Raw genomic sequence first — 27008 nt, forward strand, 5'->3', positions numbered from 1 at the left:
ATCCAAACACATAGAAACTGAAAATTGTTCAGATTGGTACCTGCTATAATTTTAGTTGAGGGCTACTTCAAGAAAATTATATAGTCTGAATCCAAACAAAATTCAGGGCTGTCTAATGTGCTTTTCAGTTACCTCTGAAAGTACAGAATATAGCTGTCACTTGGAGCCAGCTTTTSCTTTGTGCTTCACAAAGCCAACTGTGAAACATATAGCAATTTTTGAATTATAAATGCAAGCCCTCTAAACCTACTGAAACTACGATTTTGGGGGTTTATATTAAAAAGAAAACCCCTTCAAAGTMTATAGGTTTGGGTTAGTGAATTTTTCTGAATGACAGTTCAGCTACAGAGTTTAGTGTTGTGCTAAACTGTGTAATTTCAGTATGATTTTTTAATGAACTCAGAGTAGCATTGTCTTACAGAAGACACAATGAATATCTACATTGTGCCGTGAAAGCAAACTTTAATATTCAATGACTCTGTTTTTATAGTCAAGAATCAGCAAAACATAGCAAAAAAAAAAAAAAAAAATAAAAAACAAAATAAAAAAAAAAAAAAAAAAAAAAAAAAAAAAAAAAAAATAATTGAACATCATGCGGTAGCGAAAAGCTGATTAATATACACAAAAGTATTTCACATTTCGTATATTTACTAATGAGATCTGCTCAGTAAAATTGGCAACTGCAGTATGACTGGGGCTGGTGATAAAATGGAAGCAGAGAATGCTTTCAAGCACAGAACTAAATGCAAATTAATGACATGCAACACTGTAATCAAGATGTAAGAAAAGCCTATCATAAAAGTAGGCTTCTTTACTTTAGAACTCTTGGTTTAGCTGTTTAATCATATTTATCAAATGCAGTACATGATTTATACATTCCAGGAATTCTCAGCAAACATAGTTTAAAAAAAAAGCCTCACTGATTGGAATTTTGCTTTAAACAGTTTTCAAATTGTTCCTTAACTGTTTGGGCAGAGGTAGTCCCAGGAGTAACAGAATGTATATATGTGCACATATTTTTTAACCTTAAGATTGCTATAAAATTTGCATTTTTAGACTTTCAGCTGAACTCCTAATTGAGGGAACATTCACCTATGAGTTTGCTTCATATTGTTATTCTCTCTCTGTTTACATCTGAAAATAAATTGCACACCTGTTTCCTTAGGGACTTATCCAGCCTTTATGGCTGCATCCTGTTTGCTGCAGCTGCTGTTGTTGCATCAAGTCACATTTGCAATTGCTTTAATTTTTTCTGTTTTCTAAGCAGATGCATAGGTGAGGTCGGCTAAGAGTATTGCCATTGATGAAGTCCTAAAGCTAAAAGCAATTAAGCAGAGTTAAATTGAAGATGAAACAGTAGATGAAAATCACTGATCTTGCAGGACATCTGCAGCTTCTGATTTGCTAATGAAGGTGGARTTTTTCTGTGTTTCAGCATGCAACAGAATTTGTTCACTTTTTGTCACATACTTTTCAATGTTAAACTGTGTATCACTTTGCTTATATAACCCCCAGGATGGTGGATTGGAAAATAATGTTTGGAGACAAAAAATTATTTTAGTATTTCAATATTTTTATTCAATTTAAATTTAATTAATTTTTGTCTTCTTCATATTTCTTTATTCCAWAATTTCAGGTCAATACATTTGTATGACCATATATCCTTTAGCTCCCATCTCCCTGAGATGTTCATGAGCTAGTTCCTGCTGCAAAAGCATCTCTTAATCATTAACAAAGTATAACACCCAAGTCTCAACTAGAAATGCTTTGGGTTATGATTAAAATCTTATCATGGTGTTCCATGTTGCTGATATAGTTGAGGTGATTGCATGAAGTTATTTATTCCCATGCCAAAGAGCAATTTTCTAGCTACTCTGTACATTCTAATTCCATGCCTGTAACATTTCTTTCTAACAATTCTTCTTAGTATGCTTCATGCAGGGTGTCATAACCCTCAAGCATTAAAAGATTTCCAACATTTTCTCCAATAATACAGCTTTTAAGCAAAAAAAAATGAGTTAAATTTGTTGAAAATGAAGCACAGAAAAATGTATCTCTGCCTCTCTACTCCTGTATTAGCTCTACATAGTGAACAGAAAAAATCTCTTGAGAAAGAAAACCAGGAGACACATACATAATAAAATTCAAAAGGCAATCTGGGCTATTTASTAGCCAGATATCTAAAGCAATTTTCTTTCCACTTAAACATTAAAATAATAGAAGCTTTCCTAGCAGACATCTAGATAAATATAAAATACCTGAATGAGACTGTATTATCRTGGTTTGAAATATTTAGATTTCTATAAAAGTTTTTACGTACTGCATAAAAATGTTAATGCTAAACCCCCTAATTCAATTGACCATTGAATTTCATTAATGTAATAGTGCATAAGTTCACATTGTAATATGTGAAGTAGATGAGAAGAATAAAACACATATCGAAAACTTTGCACATACTTACAGAAACCTTAAATCTTAGTAACTCATTCCTTTATTAAACAAGTTAGTGCCCCCCTCAAGCTCCCAACCAACACCTACACATGGCATTTATGCTAACAAATTTTGGTACTGCTGAAAAAGAGGAGGGAGGACCTTGACACACAGTGTGGGTAGGTGATAAGCAGCAGAGTTTGACCTCTACTCAATTCTACCCTGTAGGTTGTAGACACTCAGTGACCCTGCCAGGCTGGTTATATAAAGGGTGCTGCTTGTGTTGCACCATAATCTCATTTTCTGAGCTCAATTGCCATGGAAAATGCAAAGCCATGAATGCCTGTATTGCAAAAATTGCTTGTAAGAAAAACAATTCATTCAGAGGTGAGATGCATTTTTTATGGTTTGTTCTCTTAAATTTTCTAGTCAGAGATTTCCTAATATAAAAGTTTATCTGATGAGTAGTTGAAATTCAAAACAAATAAGTAGCATGCAGGAGGCTGCCAAACCTAAAGATCATATTTGAAACAGTAATTTATCTCATAAAATTCAAGTTTTAAAACAGAAGATGAGAAATAAGCAAAATGAATATAGATTATTTGGTCATTGTTAACCAAATAATCATCAAATAGGTCATTCTTAACCTATTAATTAGAATCTTTCCTTAAATCTAACTGCAGCCTTACTGACATTTGTACAGTTCTCARTTAATTAATGTTAGAATTAGCAATTAGAATCTATAGCTCCTAAATATAGTATATACACAAACTAGTTCTCAGGATTTAAGGTCTAAAGATAAGGATATCACAGGAGTGATGCTCAACACAGAACTGATTTCAGCTATTAACTGACAAAAAGAAAAAACACAATCATTGCAAGGGGTCTCATTAGGGGAAAAATGGGCCAAATAATCCATAATCATGATTCAGTAAGTAAAGACTAAAGAAACCTTTCATGGCAAGAAGTGCGTAAAGAYTCCAAAAMCGCGGAGAATATTCTGAAMACTACRAACTTATTGCAGTCAGTAGGAGAACAGAGAAAGAACAGATTCAATAGCAGTTCAGCAGGTTTCATAAATTCATTTTGCAAAAGTCAATGCAGGAGAACACCTGAGCTTGCCCTGACAGACAGGCCACTGAGGAATCATTGCACTCTCAGTCTGCTCTCCGCTCTTCGTGGCTTCAGGTGCCGACAGAATATTCCACAGTCGACCAAAGCAGTGCATCCACAGCAAATAAAGCTGGGATGGAAATCGTGCGTGGTCATACCCACTGCTTTATCACTGGTATTGAGAAATTTCTTAACACACAATTAGTAATGATACTCCTGCCGCAGTTTAGAGTGAGGAGATCACAAAGAAGACAAAAAAAGGCACAGAAGGTGAAGAGGGATCAKTTTAATGCTGACTCTTATTATGTGGATGGATTTTTTCTTGTGTGAAATGGAGAAACCATCTTATTTGTGGAGCTGGCTTCATCAGAAGGGACACTGGACCAAGGGCAMTGCAGGCAAYGGATGTGACAAAGGCTGCTTTGGAGAAGCTGTCAGTYTTTGGAGRAAACAAAGGAAGTATGAGGCTTYGTGATATAACATSAATGTGTAAAAAATCTGAGATATYGTTCCCCATTTCCTTGACTATTACATTGGACAGTTGTCAGAAGTTGTGTCTTCTTTGTCTGTCATCTAAATTAAGTATGTAATTGATCTTAAAAAAAAAAGAGAAAAGTCTGACAGGCAAATCTTACTATTTTTTTCCTTAATGTGTCTAATCTTTTCAAGTTCAAAGCATTCCAGTRGAAATCAAACATAATTCTTATTTTAGAATCCTGCTTATTAAGCGCACARTGTTTAAAAGATGGGCTTTGAGTAGATGGCAATACATTTTAGCTATCAGGAGAAGCTGTAAAATCTACTTTTTAATGGAAGATTTGGAATATACTCTATAAAATAGGACTATATTGTATAGCCGCCACTCAACTTTGTAAAGCTTATATTGGCTATGTTAATTTTTCATTCATTTACTTCAGTTGTTAAAGGTAGGTTACATTTAACAACTGGAGTAAAGTGAAGCTAATAGAAATGAAGTAAAAGTCAAGCAAAAATCACATCCAGCTTACAATAAATATAACAACTTCAGCTACAGTAAAAGTGAAATATTTAAGGTTATGTAATTATATCCTATTACACTATAAATACATGAACTCCTTGTACAGAATCAGAAGTTTATTTTTTCACACTGTTGCTTATAAAAACAGTTCATTTATAAAAACAGTTCATTTATAAAAACAGTTCATTTATGAATCTCCTAGTCTCAGAGCTGGTAAACAATGAGCAACTGGATTTAATAGATTTAAACTATTGTTTGATAAGTTGATATGTTGATATGTTCCCTTTAATTAGGATAATAGGAAAGTCAAATTCCATCTAAAATTCTTACCCAGMTCATTACCTTTATAATGCATTTTAAGATTTAACCTGCACAAAAATTATCCTYGCACTGTTTAACCCCTCTCTAATGCTTAACACTATATACTCTTCATGAACATGTGTACTGAATGAATTTGAAAACACAGCTAAAGAGCTTTASTCTCCACTTAACTATGAGCAGTGTCTCATCAAGAGGATCAAGATTTGTRYAGGTACCAAGGAATCTGCTCTCCAYTCTCCAYAACATGTGCTRTATTYATGGTTTCCCTCACTCACTGCCCAAAAGGAGAGGCTGCAGCCCTGCCCTCAGCCCCCACACCAGCTAGGATACACTAAAATTGCTGCTGAGTGCTTATAATTCATTTAAAAACAAATTAAATCCCCTTCAGTTACTTCTCATGTGAGGGCAGTAACTCCCTGCTGACAGATGGTAACGAGGAGCAGACCCATGATATCTTCCCTGAGTGCTCTCMCTCAGTCAGCAGGAACACATCTGTTCATAACCTCTGCTTTCATTATGAACGTAGTTAAAGGCTCAAGATTTCTCATTTATTTTCACATGTGAGCTTAAATTTTTGTGACAAGTTGTGGAACCAAGACTTCACAACCCTACAAATCATAAGAAAATCTCTGCACTTGGACAAACCTCTAAGAATTATCATTTAGGTTTTTATGCCAGACAGCACTAGAATTTGCATCATATAAAGGCAAGCTGAAAAGTGTTATACTACTTCTTTCCTTCACAATAGTTTCAATTTTCCTATGTAGAGTTCAGAATTGAACGACAGGAAAAGATCATAATAACTGTGATTTTAAGAATCAAAAATATAACCTCTTTTTTTTTTTGCATTTGGTAGATAGATTAACTGTCAGCCATACACATTCATAGCTTGCTCTCAGCTTCACTCACTACATATACATAATCATACATTATTTATTTAGGATTCTTTATTTCTCTCTCTGCTCCATCTGACAAATATTTTCTACTTCCTTTTGTGTCTTGTATTTATCTGCATTCTGCAGAAGAAACAATTAACCCAAGTGATTTCCTCAGAACAGCATCTCTTCATTTTATTTTATCTTGGCAGAATTTAATTCAGATACATTCATTTATCCTCTCTCTTAGATGAACAAAAGTAAAAGAATCATGGCTTTAATCTGTTTGCTTTTACAATGAAAACTCAGGGGTCTTAGCTTTTTTTTTTTTTTTTTCCTGTGCTGAAATTCTGCATGGCTAAACAACAATTAAAAGGGAGATTAAAAATTAAGACAACAAAGAAGTGTGTTTATAGAAACTGGCCTGCTAGATCTCCAGTGTGAAGCAGGCAAAGAATGTAAGATCTAAAACTAGCACAAAATGTATGTCATAAACTGATACATTAAATGCAAATCAAATATTCTCATAGGAAACTACAATGTGGAAGAGACTGAGCAAGTGGAGATGCCTTGTCCTTGGAGTTAGCTCGCTGCATGGCTAATTTACAGAGATAGGCTCACATGGATCTTCTCAAGGAGTCAAAGCTGTGCTCCTGAGAATCAGCTTTGTCCTCAGCAGGACAAAGTTCAGTGAACTGCTATAATCTGTATAAGAAAATAAGCTTGGCTGGGAAATAACTTGGAAGGTTTCCTTTGTGGGAAGCACTGAGATGAAAGACTACTGTATTTTTGCAGAAGCATTTTAAATCCTTCAAAAGAATGGGCACAGCAAGAGGGTAAGAAGACAGACACCATTAACTGGCAAGACAGATACACGGAGGAAGAAAAATGTCAAAGATTAGTACAAATATAGAAGTCACACCTACTAGATCTCAACACATCACCATGGCAGGACTACTGAGCATTTTTTTTTTAGAGAGAAAGTATGCTGCAGACTTCAATCCCACTCCTCCTCCTTAATCCGAGGTAACAGAGGTCTCCTAGCACTGAGTAATGGATAAGTTTTCAGAGCAGAGGGCAAGAGGCACACAAGGGAGGTGTAAACATGGTTCAGAGTGGAGCTGCTTAATGTCCCCTGGTGCCCTGGGAGGACAGACACTGCAGAGGGATTGGGTTGTGCAGCACGACCAAACACYTCTTCTGGTGCTGCAAAATGGAAAGCAGACATTTGATTTTGTTACCTGTCACTGCTCTGGAGCAGCTCCTCTATCTGTTTGATTGGAAGATAAGAGTTTGCATGTGCCTGCCTGCACACATGAGATCCCTTTCATCATGGGGTGAGCTCTGCTAAAATGTGATCTAACCTGAATTACAGTGTAAAAACCCACAGCCTCCCTACCTTTATTATCTGCCTTTTTTTAGAATTTGAATACATTTTTAAAATCTTTTGATGCTTATTCTCCAGGCTTTGAGGTGTGCATTTTTTTCCATTTGCTTTTCAGGTTTCTAATATGAAGTAATTGCCTGTTTTGTCTTCTAAAAACTTAAATTTAGAAATTTTAATGAATACCTAAAACATTAATAAAGAGTACAGACATGCCTTTGCCTGCTTCTTCCTTTCCATTTTYTAGGTTGCACTGCAGTAAAAGCAGGATCAAAATCTTCAAAGAACAGTACTGATTAAACTGAAAACTATTTTTTAAATAGTCCTCTCCCTTTTGTAATCTAATAAAACCTTTAAATTCTGTACTAGACACAATGAATATATCAAGGAGAAAAAAGATAACAAAGAAAAGTGTTGGAGAAAATGTGTTTTCAGGCAATTTTACATGTTTTAACTCAGAGGTAAAACAGAAGTTTTTTAAGGTAGCACCTCATTGAGTGCTCAGTGCTCAGGCTGCCATGTCCACCTGCAGCTTGGGATATTTCTGCTGTCCTGGAACACAAAAATTAGATTTCCTCAGTTTGCTGGGTAAGAGATAGGTGGGGCTGAAGTTCTGGTCTAGCTTGTCATCGCCATAAGGAGGGAAGCACACAAAAGGGTRGAAGGAAATGCAGCAGCTGAGGCAAGGCCATTAAAAGGAAATTTTCATGAGGCTGACACYAGGCCAAGAAGCCACCAAATGCCAGGCACTGGGAACAGCTGAAAAAAGGTTGTACACTGTTGATAATTCTATTTTCCACAGCAATGTTGCCTATACAAATACAATTTCAAACCAAAAAAAAAACAAACCCAAACCAACTGGTGTGAATAAGCTTAAGAGGGAATTATTGAAGTAATAGCTTTAGAGGCAACTAGTTGCTACAGATTAATCAACTCCATACAAATGAAATTTTAACCAGGAAAATCACAGGTCTTGAAGATACCTATCACAAATAAACATTGCTGCTGAAGATTTAGCATGAAGWACTGCCTGATTTATGGATTATTGCRTGCAATATCATCACACATGTGAAAGTGATGAGATAAAACAGTTAGGCATCAAGGGAAAACAGACGAAATGAAAACCAGTAAAATGTGTAGCAAATCTGGTTAATGAAGATGGCTAACACTAATAATTTACGTTGATGAGAGAAAATTATGTAATCATGAAGAGAATGCTACCTGTAGCTTCTTAGCCTTCATGAAATTCTTTCAGAAAATTAACAACTAATAGAAAAGTAATGCATCAAAGATTAAAGAAAGAAYATGTTTATTCAAAAGCTAAAATGGTACAGAAAACAATTTMGTTTGTAAATATGTAATATGAGTGATGAGAATGAATGAAAAAAGAAAGATTGAGGACAGCTGGAGAAGGCAATAGATGTATGAGCTCATTAACATCCAATAAAACTTGACTGCTTTGTTTAACATCTCAAGGACAGCAAGTKTTTCTGTAAAAGATGTGGCTAAATTTTAAACTTTGATTAAACCAGTAATGTCTGACATATGTGCTTGACCCCTCAACCAAACCAGCAGTAATTTGGCACAAGCTCCAAAGGAAGTAAAGAGCTGAGCTGCAGCTGGGAAATCCTGTAGAAACCCCCAGAGGGACAGAGTGACCCGGTGAGCCTGGAACACGGAGTGTGAGAGGAACACACCAATGGCAGGTGGATTTCCAGGAGTCATTTATCCAAGAACAAACAGAGCTGTGGCTACGACGAGGCTCACACATGCCCTTCCTGAGGTATCCAATTTACTACAAGCCAACCACTCTATCCCAGAGCTTTGACAGCCTGGGGGAGCCGCCTTTGAGCAGGGTGACCGCATGGCACTGACCTCCCCAAGCCCTGGGACAACTCTCAACCCTTATTCTTCAGGCAGAGACCTTTCTACAAACAAACAATTTTTGGATGAGTCTGATTCGAGTTCTCTAAACTGCACACCATTGACTCTCCTCTGCAGCTGGGATCCCTCTCAAGGATTGAGATTGCTTACCTGGGACTGAGAAATCMTTCCTTACTCAAGGCAGAGAGACCCCTTAATTTACAATGGATCCCTGGTAAGTATCTGGTAGCACGCTAAAAAAATATTAATGAAATCCATGCAGTTAATTCCTTTAGATATATACCATTGTCCAAGTCTGAGAAAAGCCTGAATTTAACCACAGCTAAGCTGAGTTTAGAAAAGTTTAGAAAGCAAGAAGGTTTGCTCTGACACTCATGATCCAATGGGAGGGTCTGCCTTACCCTTTGACTTTTCGGTCTCTGTGTAAATCATTTGAAACAGATTTAAACTTGACTCTCCTTTGTATAATGTAGTAACTAATAGAGTGAACCTTGCCATTGAACTTTACTAAGCTGCAYTTCTATAATCTCATATTAAACCCACTCTTGTTAATATCTCTGACAGTGATTCTTGAAGCGATCTGAATCACTCATCTGTGACAAATTGGTGTAGTTGGCAAAATCCTAAATCAGGATCCATGGCATAATGCTACAACAATGCTTGTAGCAATTAAAGTGTTTTTTTAAAGGGAATAAAATAAACATATTCCTTTGCATTTGAAAATGGCCTAGAACAGAAAACTAAAAAGTGGGAAGGAGAAAGCAAGACCAGTATTGACCATTTTAGCCAGTTACCCCTTATTGCTGGATGTGTCACAGAGAGAGGTGTCAAGCACAGCATGAGGTGCATTTTGTGCCTTCTTTAAGAATTGCCAAAYTTCTCTCCCCATGATGGCAAGTGATGCCATGTTAAAGAGAAAAAGAGGATATTTGCCTCCATATTAGTGCCATGAAGTGTCTTTCATGCCAGAGCACTCACTTGCTGTCCAGCATGTCTCTGGTACCCTGCTCCTCCCTCCTGACAGAGCTTTCCAGCTTCCTTGTGACTGTTTCATTATTCATAGCCAAATGCAAACATCAGAAAAGCTACAACATTAATGCATCAGTAAACCAGCTTAGCCAGGTATAACTGAACCTCTGAAATGCACTGCAGAGTTTCCTTCATGCATAACCCAAATACTTGTTCTAAAGCTGCTGTGGAAGTTCACCCTGCTGTGAAAGCTGCAACTTTCAGTGCCACTGCAAGAGCCATCTGTAACCAAATGGCTTCAGTGACACTAGCTGAGTTTGCAAAGCTTTCAGGRAATATAAAGAGGACTCATGTAAACAGATGTATTAAACAAAACCCATGTCTGTTATTTCCACTCATCTTTATGGCTGGTATCACCTRTTACCCCCAGAAGTCGTAAAAAGTATTTCAAAGCACATGTTACAGATAAAGAGCTCAAAAGAGAAGAAACAAATGTATTTCTTATTTTTTTTTGTTGTTGTTGTGTGGTGGCTCTGTTTAGGGGAAGAGAAGGAGAAGTTTCCAAATTGTTGATTTTTAAAAAAAAATTCCCCTCATTTGTCATGCAGACACTTCTCTTAAAGCAAACTAGCTTAGTTTGGGAACTAAACTCTAAAAGATTACACTTTAGGGACAAATTGCCCTTTGTAATTTCTCAGCTATGGACTTTACCRAGGGACTTACTGTCCCTAAAGGAATTCTTAGCATTGGGTACATACATTACTACATTGAAAAACGAATGCATCACATTTACAACTGCAAATCGAAATGTTGGCTTTTGTTTTTTTTTTTGCTTTTGTGAAACCTGCCAACCATACACACAATGGGCAATGGTGCAACTTAAATTATGATCCAGGTAACCAAGAGCTTTACTTCATTTACAGGTGATTTACAGTAACACAAACCCAAACAACTTACAAATCACATCCTACTGTGTTTTTAGATAACTAGCACACTTTTGTGAAACGTATTGCATGCTTTGTTCTTTTTGGTCCTTCCCATTYAGAACACAAGAGGAGCAGTTCCCAATAATTTAAGAAAATTACTAACTATCCTCTTAAATAAGAAATGCAAATAGCTGGAATGAATTGCTATTTATACTCACTTGATATAATACGGCACTTTGTTTGGTGAGATTGCCCTCTCCCAKGGGCCTTGGACAGAAGCTGTTAACAACAAACAAACAAACAAATAAATAAATAACTGCACATATACATTCATACATAGAAACATACCTAGAAGAGAAACATGGAGGTCAAACAGGAAAGACAAGGTTAATCTCTAGAATTACAATTTTACACTCGGCCACGTTGATACAGGTCTGTTTGCTCAGYTGCCCGTGAAGGCAGGAAGGATTAACCTGCTGTTCTGAAATTTCTGTCCTAATCTGAGAGAAACCAAACTCATTCAGCTGCAAAGATAAATACAAAAACTCCTTGAAAGCWAAGCTTACAGAACAGATATGACCCAGAGCAAGCAACCTATTTTTTCTGGCGTGTTCCCATAAAGGATTCCTCCTGCTAAGGTGTTTGACTGGGATATCTTCTATTTCTTTTCCATGTGGTCAGCACTTCWCATGCTTCTAAGAATAAAATTATGCCCTTGTTTATATTTTGAGCAAAATTACACTGGGAGACCCTCTAAGTATTTTGTTTGTTGTTATCYTCTTGMTGATTTACTCTAAATGATGAACATGTTTATTTTTACTTCTTCGCATTACTAATTGTGTCCTACTGCCTTCCAATAACAGGAAATAATAGAGAAAATGACAGTGTGATCACAAGAAATAGAGAGGAAATAACTTTGCTCATTCTTGGCTATCACGGTGTCAAATGTGAACATTGACTTACATCATGAAAATACTTTGTAAAATAGGTTTTTCTAAAACTCAYTTGACAAAACAATTATAAATATTTTTTTTTATTAGCAGCAGACATAATTTATAGTTTAGGCCATAATCAGGGACATAATTTTTTATTAAGACTTTGTTATCGGTCAAACAAAATAGAACCAATAATTTTTTTTTACTATAATGATTAAAACAGAAAACATATGAAAAGTGATCTAGTGGAGAGAAAAAAAAAAGCCTATTTGTTTCACCCTGTATAACCTTCCTTTTTAGTGACCCCTGCTGTTCACAAAGGAAAGCAATTGTTATCAGGACAACTAGGAATTAGCTGCTTGACCATTTGGCTCTATTCTCTTTCCCTCTCTTATTCAAAACAGATACTTTTAAAAGTATCTATGCCACTCCCAAGCTGAAGGAACTTTAACAAAATCAACAAATCACAATCCATACAAATAATAATTACCAATATACAGATTTCATCTGTTTTGTACCAGATTCCCAGAATTTAGTCTGTAGAATGGAGTACAATTGGGGCGTGGACAAAAAGAGTTTGAGGAAAGAGACAAAACATATTTATAAAAATGACTGTAGGGAAATTTTGCTACTTTTGCACTTGAATTGTGAAGAAGGGCTGGAGGGACAACGGGGACTCCATGGAGGGGACACAAATCAGCCATGGGAGAAAYTGGTGCCATTATAGATGGTGTGAAGAAAACAAGGAAGAGCTGGTGAGAACAGGGTACAGGCTGCTGAGAGGGTGAATGGTTTCATGTACATTTTGGACATTGYTAAGAAGCCAGAGAAAGGCAGGAATGTCTTTGAAAGAAACAGAATCATAGAATGGTWAGGGTTGGGAGAGACCTTAAAGATCATCTAGTTCCAAATTCCAAGGGCAGGGAAGCTCCTGCTAGACCAAATTAATCAGAGCCCCAGCCAGCCTGATCTTGAACACCTCCAGGGATGGGGAGCCCACAGCCTCTCTGGACAACCTTCCAGTGCCTCTCCACTCTTCCAGCAAAGAATTTCTTCCTAACACCCAATCTCAAGCTATCCTCCTTCATCTTAAGGCCATTTCCCCTTGTCCTGCCATGACATGCCCTYRTGAAAAGTCTCTCTCCATGAATGAGATAATCCTGTTTCAGATTGCTGGTGGCCAAGGAATTCTGAAAATTCCACCTCAGCATCTCTGCAGGTTCTGCTGTTGTCTTCAAACCATCATTCAGSCATCTGTAGCTAAGCTGAGTGTCACTGCTCTCCTATTACTTACATTTACAGAGATTAGTGYTCTTAAAAGAAGAAAATTTCAAAGAGAGAACCAATAACCCTCAAAATGTGCAAGAAACAGAATTTTAATTACAGTGTTAGATCTCTTGAAAAACTATCACACTGCACTGCCATTGAAGTCTGTAGCATGGCCCATGAACACAGGAGCACAGAACTGTTCGCGTTTTCAAACGTAAATACTCAAATCTACACCTAATTTATATATGATCAAACACTCGTTTTTGGGGCAGGCACTGCCATTGTTTCTGTTTTTGTAGGCTGCAAGGCTGGGGAGCTGGGAAGGCCAAAGCTGCTGCTCTTTGAGCTGCCCTTTCTGGTACCACCAGCAGCAGCTTCTTGGTTTCTATTCTGCCTCAGCCTCAGAGGAGGTAAAGATAAAATGTAGAAATGCAAAAAGTATCAAAAATTAWATATAATGTAATATTTTCATAATAAATACCTTGAAACAAGGGAGGATGTCCTATTCTAACCCCATTTTCAGGTTCATACAAAATTCTTAAMCATGATGCTTAAATGTTCTCTCATAAATATTCTTAAATAGTCTTTGTGTAAGAACAAAGTCTGCTGTAAATATAATTTTGCTGACTGCTCCAGTATTCTCCATTCTAGAAGGCACTAGGAAGGAGTCAGAGATGGATCACTGTTTCATTTTACACTATCARTTACTGGGTGATTTCTTTGCATGCTTTCATTCAGTAAACACTAAACTATGTGCTAATATGTGGTCCATCAACTAGTTTTAAAATGCWTACCCAGTGACAATTGTAAGGTTTCTTATCCATGGGAATTGGCGTTGCCTGAGGAATAATTTGAATCAAATTACACTAAGTTATCATTTTTGAAAAACAAAATACCCTTCAGTATTAACTAAAAGTTGACCTTGCTACATATTTCCCTCTCAAGCAATTATTCATATTCCCAGTGGGAATACTATCAAGTCACAGTTGCTCCACTTTAAGATTTGTTTTAATTCAATACCTAAAGGACAGAATAGATCTCTGTGTATTTTTCAGAAGACACATTTCTTCAGTTGCTTCTGAATTAATCTGGGTAAGAGCTTTGCAGTCATAACTTATTATCACAGAATCTTACATATGATAGTGTTCTTGATCTATTAGAAGAGGAACAAATACTTTTGCTTTCATGAGRGCTAAGAGCTATAGGAATAACAAACAATTCTGTGATGTTCTGCATAATTGGATTTAGTGTTGCTTGAAGAGGTTGCTGTGAAGCTGTCTATAATACACTTCTGGTTTCCTGGATGATTCTAACCTTGCATAAATTCGAGTTGACAAAATGTGCAGTACTTTTTACAGCTATACATAGAGAATAATCATTCCATTTCTGGCAGAAGCCCAGAAGCTGAGACCAGCTGTTTCTTCTGTTTCTTATCTCTGGTTATCAGTACAGGTTTGCATCCATTATGAGTACAGGTAAATGGTAAAGTCAGCCTAAAAGTCTTGCCAGCAAAGACTTTTTTATATGCTCTGGTATCCCTGTGTGCTACAGCASTCAAGAAGCAGACATTTCCTCTTTGCTGAGAGTAATTCCAAAGTGTTTTATTACCATACACACAGCTACTTTCTATGCTATTGTGACCTAAATGAAATATTACAAACAAATACAGGGTATTAAAGAGTGAATTTAAATTTCTCTACACTTTATTTGCATTGAAATACATTTTAATGGCTACCTAATTTTTATTTCTTTCTGCAGGTGTTCTGAGAGCTGAGAAATTTTTTTGCCTGTGAACACGGTTCTTGGTGGCAAGCCTATATTCCTATTTGTTTGCAGAATGTATAATGAAATAGTGGCATGCTGGCTCTCTGAACTTCAGTACAGTTTTAATCTATGCAGGGATCTGAATGAAATATTAAATAGGATGATAGTAGTTGATACTACAAAAAAAAAATCTTATAAATATTTCACTTTAGCACGGCAAACATAATGAAAAATACATGTATGTTTACCAATAGTAAACTATTTCTCCTCCAGCTATTCAAAGAGTAAATTCAATATGTCCACATTTGAATGTTACTATCAGTGGTCCTTATTTAAATAGTCAGCACACACTTCCAGTTGCCATGAGAGTGTACTTTTTTCAGTTCTAAATAAAAATATTTTTTTTACTTGTCACTGAGGACTTTTGGACAGAAATCACAAAGAGGCATTGTGTAGTGTCCACATACTGTTACAAATATCCTGTCAATTACKTTGTTTGCTTTTTCTTTTGGTAGAAATTTATATTTATACATTTTTTTTAACATCATTGTAGTTAAAGCTGAGCTCATTTTTATGTTCACATTACTTTGCTTGGTGGCCATAGTAGCTGTAACTCAGCAAGGTGCTTAATTATGTTCACATTTAACATTTTAACGATAATAATTCTCTGATTCASCCTAGAAATTCTGCCTGCATGACCAGCATGACTTACATTGTTCTACCTAGCATTATCACCATTAATATCTTAATGCAGGCATAGAGTTAGGAAACTGTTCAGTTATTCACATAAAGTTTGTTTTGATACCAATTATTTTCACCCAGAAAGGTATGGATTTGGTGACTTCAGATAAAGGCAGGTGGGGAGAAAGAAATGWTGAGATGATCTTTGCATCAGGAAAGATTCTGATTCCCCAAGAATCAAAATTTCCYATCTRTKTAAGCAACCTYAACTTTTCAAAGAAGATTCATTGARTACTACATTTTGATTATTTTCAAATTACACCATTATGAATGAGAAAATATTGCTCTTCAGACATTGTAAGGAGCTCATGTTTCCCCTCCTTAGAGAAAATACTAAAGCAATATTTCCCCACCATAATCAGTACATGATGGACACTGGCAGGATGCCACCTCCAAAATGTTTATGTGCATGGCAGTGGCACAATAAAAGTGTTTGCATCATCTGCAAGTTCTTTGAGATCCTTCACAAAAAATGCCAGTATATATCTGTAAAAGGGTTTTTATAGCTTGATTTCTAAATCATGTGAACTTTTCATTGTTCCAGGTGAGACTGATGACCAAACAACCAGAYCATGTTGTGTGGCACTGAGGTCTAATACTGAAAGAAAAACAGACTACGCAACTGAGAAGCTACAAGGCAGAAACATCAATCAAAACCTGTTTTTTATAAGGTCTGCACAGCTTGGGGTCTCTTCKGTTCCATTCAAGCCCTAGCTGCACATGGGGATGGATTCAAGGGCGTTTTGGACACTGAGCCCTTCTCAGGTTGGATTCTGCTGTTTTTAAGTCCAAGCAAACATTCACAACTTCCCTGAACTCCGGCAGCACTGTCTATCACTGGAGCCCACATGAAGACTTTCACTGAATATACCATTTTTAGAGCACATCCAACCACTCTGGAGAAGGGATTTTCAGTCATTAAAAAGTTCATCWTGTGATCAGGGCCAATTATGACAGTCATTTTACAGGAGTTAAAAGAGGCTTTTCTGTCCTGCATTTCCTGCTGGAACCTTTATGGCCAACTTCAGATTTATCATCTGCAGCTTAGGGTCAACATTATATGATGAGACCTAAATAATGCCCATCTTTAACCATGAACAGCGTTTGAAGAAATTTCCAAATGCCATTTTGTAATGTGAAGTATAAAGTCCATTTAATGCTCATTTTCTTAAATGTCACACTACTGTAAAATAGCAAAAATACAAGAATCTACTTGCTTAATAGGAGAATAGGGAATGAAATATGGCAAAGAAATATAGATAGAGTCTGTAATGGCCCACATACCCCAAGCTAGAGATATTCCACATTGCTAACTTCTGTGGCACTCTTAAGCTCTTAAATATGAAGTCTCTAAAACTGGCTCAGCAAAGAAGGCAATAAAATGGCCTAATCAAATTTGTGGTGATTTTTGGCAAATGAGATTAGATAAATAGAAAAATAAATCTTTGGTAAACATTCCATGTCTTTTCTTCTCCACAGGAAAACAGAACAGAAAAAATTCTGATATACATATACGTGGATTACACCTGATTTATCCTAGTCCTGGAGCTTGAGGACAAAGAAAAGTCCTAAACTGAACACAACAATCATGACAACATGGGCACATCCTTAAAGTCATCTGAGTTAAAACTGGCAGGGTGAAAAAACTAAAYAGTTTTCATTTGGATTCACAGGTCCAATGTAACTCCATCAGGATTATAAAATTTTGGGGGGAAGAATCTGTTTTAGCAAGATACGAATTCAGAGAGTGGAAAAAAAGTATAATGGGCAATAAAACATCTTTTGAATCTTATTAAGAGCAAAAATTAGTATTTGATTACTTGCAAATTATTTAGCATTGCAGAATATAAAATATTCTTTCAGCTAAGGATAAATTACAGAAATTAATTAGGCTGCTATAAAAACCAAATCAAGATAACATATCTCCTWCTCACTGCCTCCAAAAAATCCCTCTCTGCTTTAAAATAAATATTATACAGCATTTTAAAATAGATGACATATTAAAACCAGAAGCACAAGAGAGAGATTTAGAATGGATTATGTTTAACTGGCATTCTAAGATTTTTTCTTAGTGTAACCCTATTTCCCCAAAACACAAAATATTAGTTACAAGAAAAAAAAAAATCTTGCTTCTGGGTAAACAGAAGGGGACAACATCATCATTTGAAAGTTGTCTAAAATTTTGTTCAGAATTTTTATCCCAATGTACTATAATAGAAAGGGCCACTTAGCACAAAAGTGCAGGAAAGAGAAAAATACAAATATAAAGCTGGAATTCCACGAATAATATTTCATCAAATAAATATGTTTCAAATTATGATTTGTGTAGAGTTTTTTCGTGGTTTTCCTGAGAATAATATATAATGAAAAAAATAAAAGCACACTGTAAAATTAATTCTACTAACTTTATTCCAAAAGCCATCACAAAGATAATCTCTCAAAATATGCCAATGTTTTACTACTCTAAAGACCTTCAGCAGTCAGGCCAAGGCAAAAGCTGTAGCTATGGCCATGGTATTCTAAATGAGGAAGAAAAGAACTGAAGGCRCTTTCTCCTAACTTTAAATGTGATTTACCCATCACACAAGTCTTGAGGTTGCATGCTAGAAATTCACCATGACGATCACAATGGCATGACCTGGGAATGGTATTTGGTTTTGCTGGTAGATTTTCCTTTTTCAGAAACTAGTTTGCTAGTTTTTCCTTTTTCAGAAGCACATGTAGTTACTTTACATTTATACTGAAGTTGAAAACCAGATTTTTAACAATCAGGCTCCTCTAGCTAATATGACCATACTTAAATGCATATAATATATGAATGTTTTTTGTAAATACATTTAAATGCAATAACAAAATCCCTTTGCTTTCAGACACTTTTCAGAGTTAGGCTGATTAATTTGTGTCCACTTATCCTCTATCCTTATTCTACTACCAGACATTTTCTATGATATTTTCTATTCAAAACATTTGCTGTGRTAGCTAAAAATGTTAAACCATTTTTCCAAAGGACATAGATGAATGGACATGGTCTTTGACGTTTGCTTGTCAAAAGTGATATGTGAAAGACAATACGATAGTGTACGCAGTGAGAAATAAGAGAGAAAGATACAGTTGCTTGCACTGGAAAATAATCTATCAGGTGGGTGGGTRAAGTGTCCTAAGAGTCATAGAACCCTGTCATTTTTAGACTTGGATCTCTTAATTAGCAGGACTTGCCCTTTTAAAGACGTCTGCCTCTGTGAGAAAGAGCTTCCCTAATCTTTGCTTTGCATGATAATCTAAGCACTCAAATAGAAGGTGGGAGAAGTGAGTGCTTGACTTCTCTCCCAACTTGAAGGAATTCAGACCCACATCTCCAATTTCTCAGGAGAGTGTCTAAATAACTGAAGGAAAACACAAAGGCACAGAAATAAAGAGAAAAAAGACTCAGTTCTGAATCTAAACAACTCTGAGCTTATCCCGAGAAGGAGGACCTAGGTTACACAGCCCACTCCTCGGACTGTAATCTTTATTTTCAGGCAAAAATTGTCTGATATAAAATACAGCAGATGCACTCTGATCACTTGCAGTACAAACTGTTGGCTCCAGCATTCCTCATCTTCCTGTTTCTGGAGGAAAGCTGCTAAGGCAACCTCCTCGAGTTGAAGTATGAGCTCCTCTTGCTTACGAGTCCAAAACTGAAAGGCACAGTGAGGTGTCTCCCCTTAGGCATCTCYAGGTCCTAGCACATGTTTAGGTACGAGGATTTAAACTCATTTGACTCATTTAAATCCTCACGAGGATCTAAATTAAATCCTCATACAGAAATATTTGTAGTCTGGTACTGATGTATGCAGGCAGCAAAAGCTCATAGCCTGGGAAATATGAATTCCAAAATGTTGGCTACAGGTCTATCAGCCTCATAGCCTTGCAAAACTAAATGTTCTTTCTGTTCCTTGTATTTCCAGGTTTTTCATGCTGACACAAATCCACATTGTCTGAGCTTGGAAATCACTGGAATCTTCCAGTCACACTCCTGAATAATTGCCAGTTATTCCTTGAGCCTTGTTTCATTTAGTCACTGCATTGACATGCTATACTTACTAAAAGATGGCTCATGCTGGGGCTGGACAGTAAATTACAAGGTTTGCTCAAGATTTTAAAAGATGTAACACCTTCTATTTTTCAGCAATCACCATCAATGCACATGAATGAGCTATGCCATTAAAAATAGGATGGATGGCTGAATAGCACAGCAAATGATATTAAAAACAATCTGACATCAATCCTGCCTCTCATTTCTTGCATCTCAAAAAAAAGTAATAACTATTGTGACAAATATAGGTGGGTCTTCCAACAAGAGATAATGAATCTCATTTTTTTTTGTAAGAGCCAGAATCACAGAGGAATAATAAAGGTGAAGTCAAAACAGTAAAATTATTCCATAGGAGTCACTGAAAACTTTGGAGCTGGCATTATATTAAAAATTTGAAGATACTCTTTTTCACACCTCAGTTACTGTATATAATTCCAAAATTAAGCACCATCATCCATGAAAGGATCACAGATTTTTTTTTAAATTACTTTGCTAAATATTTACAAGTTTCTATTTAATAGAAAGATCTTATTTTTGCTGGGGTTTTACATCCTGATTTAGAGAATTCTAAATAAACAGCAAGTCCTTTGAAACCAAAAACTCAGCCCATGAATTCACGTTGCAATGTCTTGCACATGTAATACATTTATCAAATATATCTTAACCTTTGCTGTGAATGCTGTGAGCCTCTGTTCTTGGCAAGGAATGAACTGGGCTGGAGCTGGGACTGACCCTGTGGAAAATGGCAGGGAAAAATGAGTTTGGGGAAGCATGAAGGACTGATCAAAAGAACAAGAACTGGGCTAAGGGAGCCCAAAAAAAACCGTATAGGGCCTGAAGGCAGGCAAGTTTATGTGAAAAATAAGGGCCAGTTTTGATAAAAGTCCTTTATACTTGAGGGCAGACCGAAGCCTTGATGGAGAGAGACACACAAGTGGATACCACTCCTTTGCCACAAATCTGAATTATCCTGTGCCACAGCATTGGTAAACACTGGCACTTGGTCATTTGCAAGATGAAATAGCACAAAAAAAAAGTTGAACTGCATGAAAAGACAATGGAGAAAAATTGTCCTTAATTAAAAAATGCCACAAATAGGAATACATTTTTTTTTTCTTTTTCACTCCTATCTCTCTAGCTCACACCTTCTTTCCAATCTCTCTTGAAAACAGGTAAATGAACAGCCCTTAGAACAGGCTGCAAGTGCTTAGAGACAGGGACTACCACTTGATTCCTTGCCTCACAGGGCATGACAAATATGAGGTCCCTGTATCACTCCCCCATTACTTTTGTGCTAGGTTTTCAACAGCCCTATGCAGCTTCAGGTTCAACCAAGCAGAAAAAGACAGATGATGCTATAATTTCTATGTATAAAATAATAATAAACACATGAAAAAATACCATGATTAGCAGCTCATATTTCTTTCTTTCAGATAGGAGAGAAATGTAATTCAGTCACTGATTTTATGCAKACTTGACTGCAGTACCAGCCTTTTTGCAGAACTACTTAAAGGTGTATCAACTCTAAATGGATAATTGTACATTTAAGAATATAAACACAGATTATTATTTGCACCTTAAGATGAGAAAGCATGTATGGAAGAGGGAAAGTTGATGCTCAGTTAGGGAGGATGAACTGATTATTACTGGCATATAAACTAGATATGCAACARCCAATAGATTGCTTATTTTCCTCACTGATTATAGTTTGCATTGATCTTGTGTGTGTCTCAGCTCCTTACATAAAAATGCTCAGTGAGTTTTGAGCTTATAAAATAAAACCATAAAAATTGCTATGATTAATCTTTTCACTGCTGTTGCCACAGATCAACTGATCAACTCAGGCTCTGCCTGCCATGCCCTGAAAGCTAATTTACCAGCCACAAAATTCACCTTCATTGGACCTGCCTGATTCTGTTTGGCAACCTTTCTGTTGGACTCGTTCACCCCAAAAATGCAGCTACAGATAAAAGACCAGCTCTGGATGGTAAAAAACGTGGCACTCTCTGTCCTGCAGTGCTCTCTCTCCCATGGAAGTGCTTCCATCCTTGCAGGGATGCAGGACAAGTAGTACATAAAAAGCATAAAAAGCACACCAGAGCACAATATTTTCCTCAGGCACAGTGACAGTATGTGAAACTGGATGCTTTTGGAATTTGGTGGAAAGATGGAACTGATATAACACTGGCAGTTTTCAGTGGCTGAACATTTAGACCTGGRTAGGATTCTGTAGATGTTTTCAGAGCTTCAAATACCTAACTTTTGCATGCACAGGTAAGATTATGTATTTGCACACAAATCTAACAGCAAACTTTTCTCAGTTATTTGACTGTTTCACGTGGCTCCTTTTCCTAAAATGGTCCTCAGTGGCACAAAGTACCCAGAATGATGTCCACCCTTTGCTAGCTCTCCTTAGTTATGGAGGAGAATAATGTCTCACTGGTGGTGTCTAAAAGAGGTGAATATCATAACACTGATCATCTTTTTGCTTGATCTAGTTTATCAATAACAAGGCAGAATGGTCCTGGGACATGACCACCACACCAGTTCTCTGGCTACACCCAACACTGGCACAGAGACACTTGATCAGTGTGATCAGGCAGTGCAGGTCACTYTAGTCTCTTCCAGGCTTGCTTAATGTACCCTACAAATTTATTCTTTCACCAGGAATTCACCATGGGTCACAAAACCCCCATTATTAATAAAATTAAATATTTTATTCATGTCACATACTCATAACTCTTCCATGTTCATTCTTGACAAGTCTGGTTTGCAGTTATATATATTGAGCTGATAAAGTATTACCAGTGATTAAGAGTTAAAGAAAAGTGATTTTGAAACAAAAAATTATGAAAATAGGGCTTATTTCTTTGTAGGATCATAATTTGACAAAGCCTGCATTAGTCTTATATGGCAAAACATCGACCCTGGTTTTGATTTTGCAGGTCATCCTGCTGAGAATTTTCAGCTTCCCATTGAGAGTTGCAGTGGAAAAATGGTTAACMTATTAAAATTACAATGCAGTATCAGCTGAAGAAAAGTTTGTCCTCTAGCCCACTGTGAGCKTAGCTGTGCAATAATAGTAACATCTATTTCTGATGTCTGGATAGCTTGTCCCTCTGCATGTAGGAGACCATTATCCTGTGACTGTGTTCTGTTCTGCTGATATAATCTCTAAAATAAAGCTTTACTGTTTACTTTCCTTAATTGAAGTACAATAGAAAAGACATGGCCTTTAAGAAGCTTCACTTTAGTCACTGCCTTGGAGCTTTGAAGGTGTTTCAAGTTGTCTTTCAGWGAACTTCAAAACATCCTTGATAAAAGAATGCGTGTGGAGGTGAGGTGGGAATTTTGCTGGCAATTATATTTTATGCATAGTTGTAGAAAGTTTACCTAGCTGCCATTCTTCTGTCAACTTTCCCACCCTGGTTTTGATCCTCTCACTGCTCTGCTACGTGATCAAATCCTGYAAAATATTTTTCTTGCAGGTCTTATTTTGTCCCTTTTCAGAGCTGAACATTTCTTTGAAGAGATAAACCAAATTTGTTTGGTGTTTTTTTTGTTTTTTTTCCCCTCTTAATCCTTTCTGGGTTTAAATCACTCTTCTAAACATAATTTTAATTTGTTGGTCCTAAAATGGATCCCCCAAAAAATGAAGATGAGCTTTGCAGTGATAGATGTATGGACAAAGACTCTTGATAATGGCAGATGTTTTCCTTTTACCCTGGACCTAGACAATATGATTTTATTTAACAGTCCTCTGAACCAAGAGGAAAAAAAAAAAAAACGACAAACCACTGTAGTAGAGTCTAAAATAGAAATTCATAACAACAAAAAAAACCAACTAGCACATGGCTACAAAAATATCAAATAAATGTGTATGCAAACTGCACAAGAAGGATGGGAAATGGGAAATCACTCACTGGTAAGAAAATGCTGGGAAGTGGGGCCAAAATCCCTGTGAGCTTCATGCAGTTGCCTGATGCGCTCATCAATGGCCACCTGTTAGGAGAGAAGAAAAAAAAATACTATTTTCTACAGAAGAAACAAAGAGCAATTATAGCCAGATAATTTTTTTATTAGTGAACATTCAGTTTAAAATTAAGCAGGTTCCTGAAACAATTGTCATCCTTCAGGGTCTAGATGAGATTAAATGTGTCACTTAAAAAAAAGAAGGTAAAAAAAGTGGTTCCCACCCATCTTAACTAGAAGTTGAAAATGAAAAGGCTGACAAATAAAGGCGTAGGAAATGTGCCTGACTTTATGTACATGTAAAGAGTATGACACTGCTAGTCAATATTAAAGTCACAACATCCATCTGTTAATACTTTCCAAAAACTACTTCTAAAGTACTTTTAAAAGTACACTATCCTAAATCAGCATGTAAAAATTAATCTCTTTTAATGTGGACGGGATAACTATGCTTTAACCAAGTGCTGAAATGAGGTTAACCAAAGAGCAGCTGGTAAAAACATTTCTCTGTTCTTTCAATCAGTCAAATCACAACCCCTCAACCCTTTCTTTGGGATATGTTCTTCCTTTGAAGAACATGTTGTTCCTAATGTTTTTGTTGGGCTGATGCACTGCATTAAAACAGAGAGGGTAGTTTAAAAATTGGTTTATCTTTATACCCTTGAAAATATTTGGAGTATTGAGCAAGCTGCCAAAAGATGGGATCACGATAGGATTCCCTGGTATATGGATGACATCTACCAGCCCCTATACAGCCTACATAGTTAGAAGGATGTCATTAACTTAGCCCTAAGAATGGGATTAGGTAAAGCAAGGAAAAATGCTTGAAAGTAATGATAGAATATTTTTCAAATATATTAAGTAAAATAACWGATAGGAAGCAGATTCACTTAAATATTGTGTGTAAAAAAGGTGTTCCATCAACACTGGCAGAGCAGAAGGTAAGGGTGACTGGTGTGTTTTAATTGACCTAGTTGGGAGATACATGACAAGGGATCAAATAGGTTGCACAAGTGAAAATAAATCCATATTTTAAAACTTTCAGGGAATTTTTTGGTTGGTGGTAGGAGGGAACAATTGTATAGAAACTGGGTGTGATACAGTCAGAAGGGAAAAATAATGAGAGAATTAATGAGCTATTTGATATGACTCCCTGTGCTTGCCAAATTACCCCTAGACCCCAAAATCTTGTTTAACTAAGCAATAGGAATTTATTTATTTATTTACTGTGGTCATCAGTATAATTAGCTTAAGTACAGAATCATTAATAGCACATCATCTGATGTGCTATTATTTTAAACCAAGAAATGACCTTTCAAAAAAGACTAGAAAGATAATCTTAAACATACATAAAGAAATAGAAAGTGCAAATAAAAAATGCAAATAAAAAACACTGGAAAATATAATGAAAATGAATATACTCTTTAGGATTGTCTTAAAATTACCTCATAACACACTTATTGTGTCATTAGGAAATATTGGTTAATAAAGAAACATATGGCTCCTCCTTTATATTAGTACATATTTTTTGTTAAGTCAGTTAGGATGGAAAAAGTAATTCCTGGCATGAGGAATCCCTAAAGGGAATGAGAACTTTACAAACACACAGTGGGGAGCAGTGTTTCATATTTCAACAGCCAAACTGTGGTCAGAAAAGAGCATGGGAATACACATGTCCACTGCTTATTCAGCTTCCATAAGTGTGCTAAAACTGAGAATTTCAATCCCTTCAAAATATCCTGGTGACCTTTAAAGTGCACAAAATTATTAACCTGAAGATTTTTAGCCTTATATGTATATCAGCAAAATAAAATACCTCGCACACTTCAGGGTAAACTTTCCAAGTGAACAGCTTTGGATGTGAGCCAGGAAATACCTCTGTCTRGAGGTAGATTTTGTCAATACAGAGAAGAATAAAACACTGAGAAATCTTGAGTATTCTCCAGGAAAGATCACCAGAGAGTACAAAACGTTATTCCACTTGGCTGCTAGGAAACAYCACTTGCTGATTTATTGGCATACCAGCTTTTAGGTAAAAGGTAGCAAAAGATGAACTCACTGTTGATGGTAGAGCAAGGAAGATTATTGCAGTCAGTTTCTATTAATTTTACCAAAAGTAACATGTAAATGATAAAATAACAGAATCTGAAACCATGTAAGGCTTCATAAATRTTTTGTGATATGTAAAACTCCGCAGTATTTCTCCACAAGAAATGTTACTAATAAATAAAWAAATTGATTTCTAAAAAGTCAGCTATTGCTTTATCTGAATCAAGATAGAAGAATTTGGTTTAAACAGAACAAAATATTTTTATATCTGATTTTGACTTAGAAGCAAACATCAGAATTTTCCTTAATTGGGATATTTGAACCGTTGCCTTTCCTCACTGGGGATACATGCTTGAAAAGACATGCATTTCCATTATTTATTTAATCCAATGCTTTACATAACATTTATCTTCTTTCAATCATAACAAATGAAAGAACCACAGCAGTGCAGTAAAYATTCTCCAGGCTGAAGATGGGAATCTTAAAAATCCTACACTGGTTTTAAGAGATATCGATACGGTACAGAAACAGCTTCTGCTAAACAAATTGGMAAGGAAAAAAAAAAGTTATTTAAAATCCTTCTCCTTTAAAGACTTTGAGAACATTTGATGAAACAAGTTCTGTTTCCCATCACTTGGATGCAGCCATGTGAACTGAATACATAATCAGGTTCAGATAAACAAATTACAGCAATAACAAAAGCAAAGCTCTGTCATGCAGTTATTAGGAATAGTTTGTCAGTGCTTTACCTGATGTAGAGGCTCAACTTTGGCAACATTTTTTATAACAGCTCCACTGCAATCAGACTAAGGTTTTGATGGACTTAACTTGGGTCTACTACTAAATTCTGGGGCATTTTGGTTTTTTTAATTTTATTTTTTGAGGCTTAATTGAGAATTTTTTAATGACATATAACACACTTTTTTTTGTGTGTGTGTTTATGTCCACTTTGCAAAGCAGGCCTGGATCAAGATGGAAATGTGAGCTGTTTAATTCTCAGTATTTTCCATGTTCTCAAACACCCAACAGCAACTGTTGAGGAGTGCTGGCATTGCTGAACTGCTCCAAGATGTGCAGGAGGAAGGAGGCACAGGCACACCCATCCCATTATTGACCTTGTGCCAGCAAATAATGAGTGGCCTCAGCACAGAGCTAAAAAATGGCCTGTCAGTCCATCAATCTTGGCTGTACCAACACTACAGAGCCGTAATAACTTTGGTCTGGCTGTGGTTTAATCCTGCCACAGGCTTGCCCACAGCTTTGATTTTCAACTGAACAAGTTCAGTGGAGGAAATTTCCCCYGG

The 27008-nt window shown here is 36.3% G+C and overlaps 1 protein-coding gene across 1 annotated transcript in view; it reads right to left on the reverse strand.

Moving 5' to 3' along the window:
- The window catches only part of LOC130583047 (dystrophin-like), a 382130-nt gene that overhangs the window by 103298 nt on the left and 251824 nt on the right, over window positions 1-27008 (reverse strand). Inside the window, exons 17-18 of the mRNA XM_057382115.1 lie at window positions 23607-23685; window positions 11118-11178 (exon numbers count right to left, since the gene is read on the reverse strand). Of these exons, the coding sequence (XP_057238098.1) occupies window positions 11118-11178; window positions 23607-23685 (140 nt within the window). The remainder of the gene's footprint in view (window positions 1-11117; window positions 11179-23606; window positions 23686-27008) is intronic.

This window comes from Malurus melanocephalus, unplaced genomic scaffold (assembly GCF_030028575.1).
Source record: "Malurus melanocephalus ecotype Western Australia unplaced genomic scaffold, MMel_1.1 scaffold_550, whole genome shotgun sequence".
Lineage (NCBI taxonomy): Eukaryota > Metazoa > Chordata > Aves > Passeriformes > Maluridae > Malurus > Malurus melanocephalus.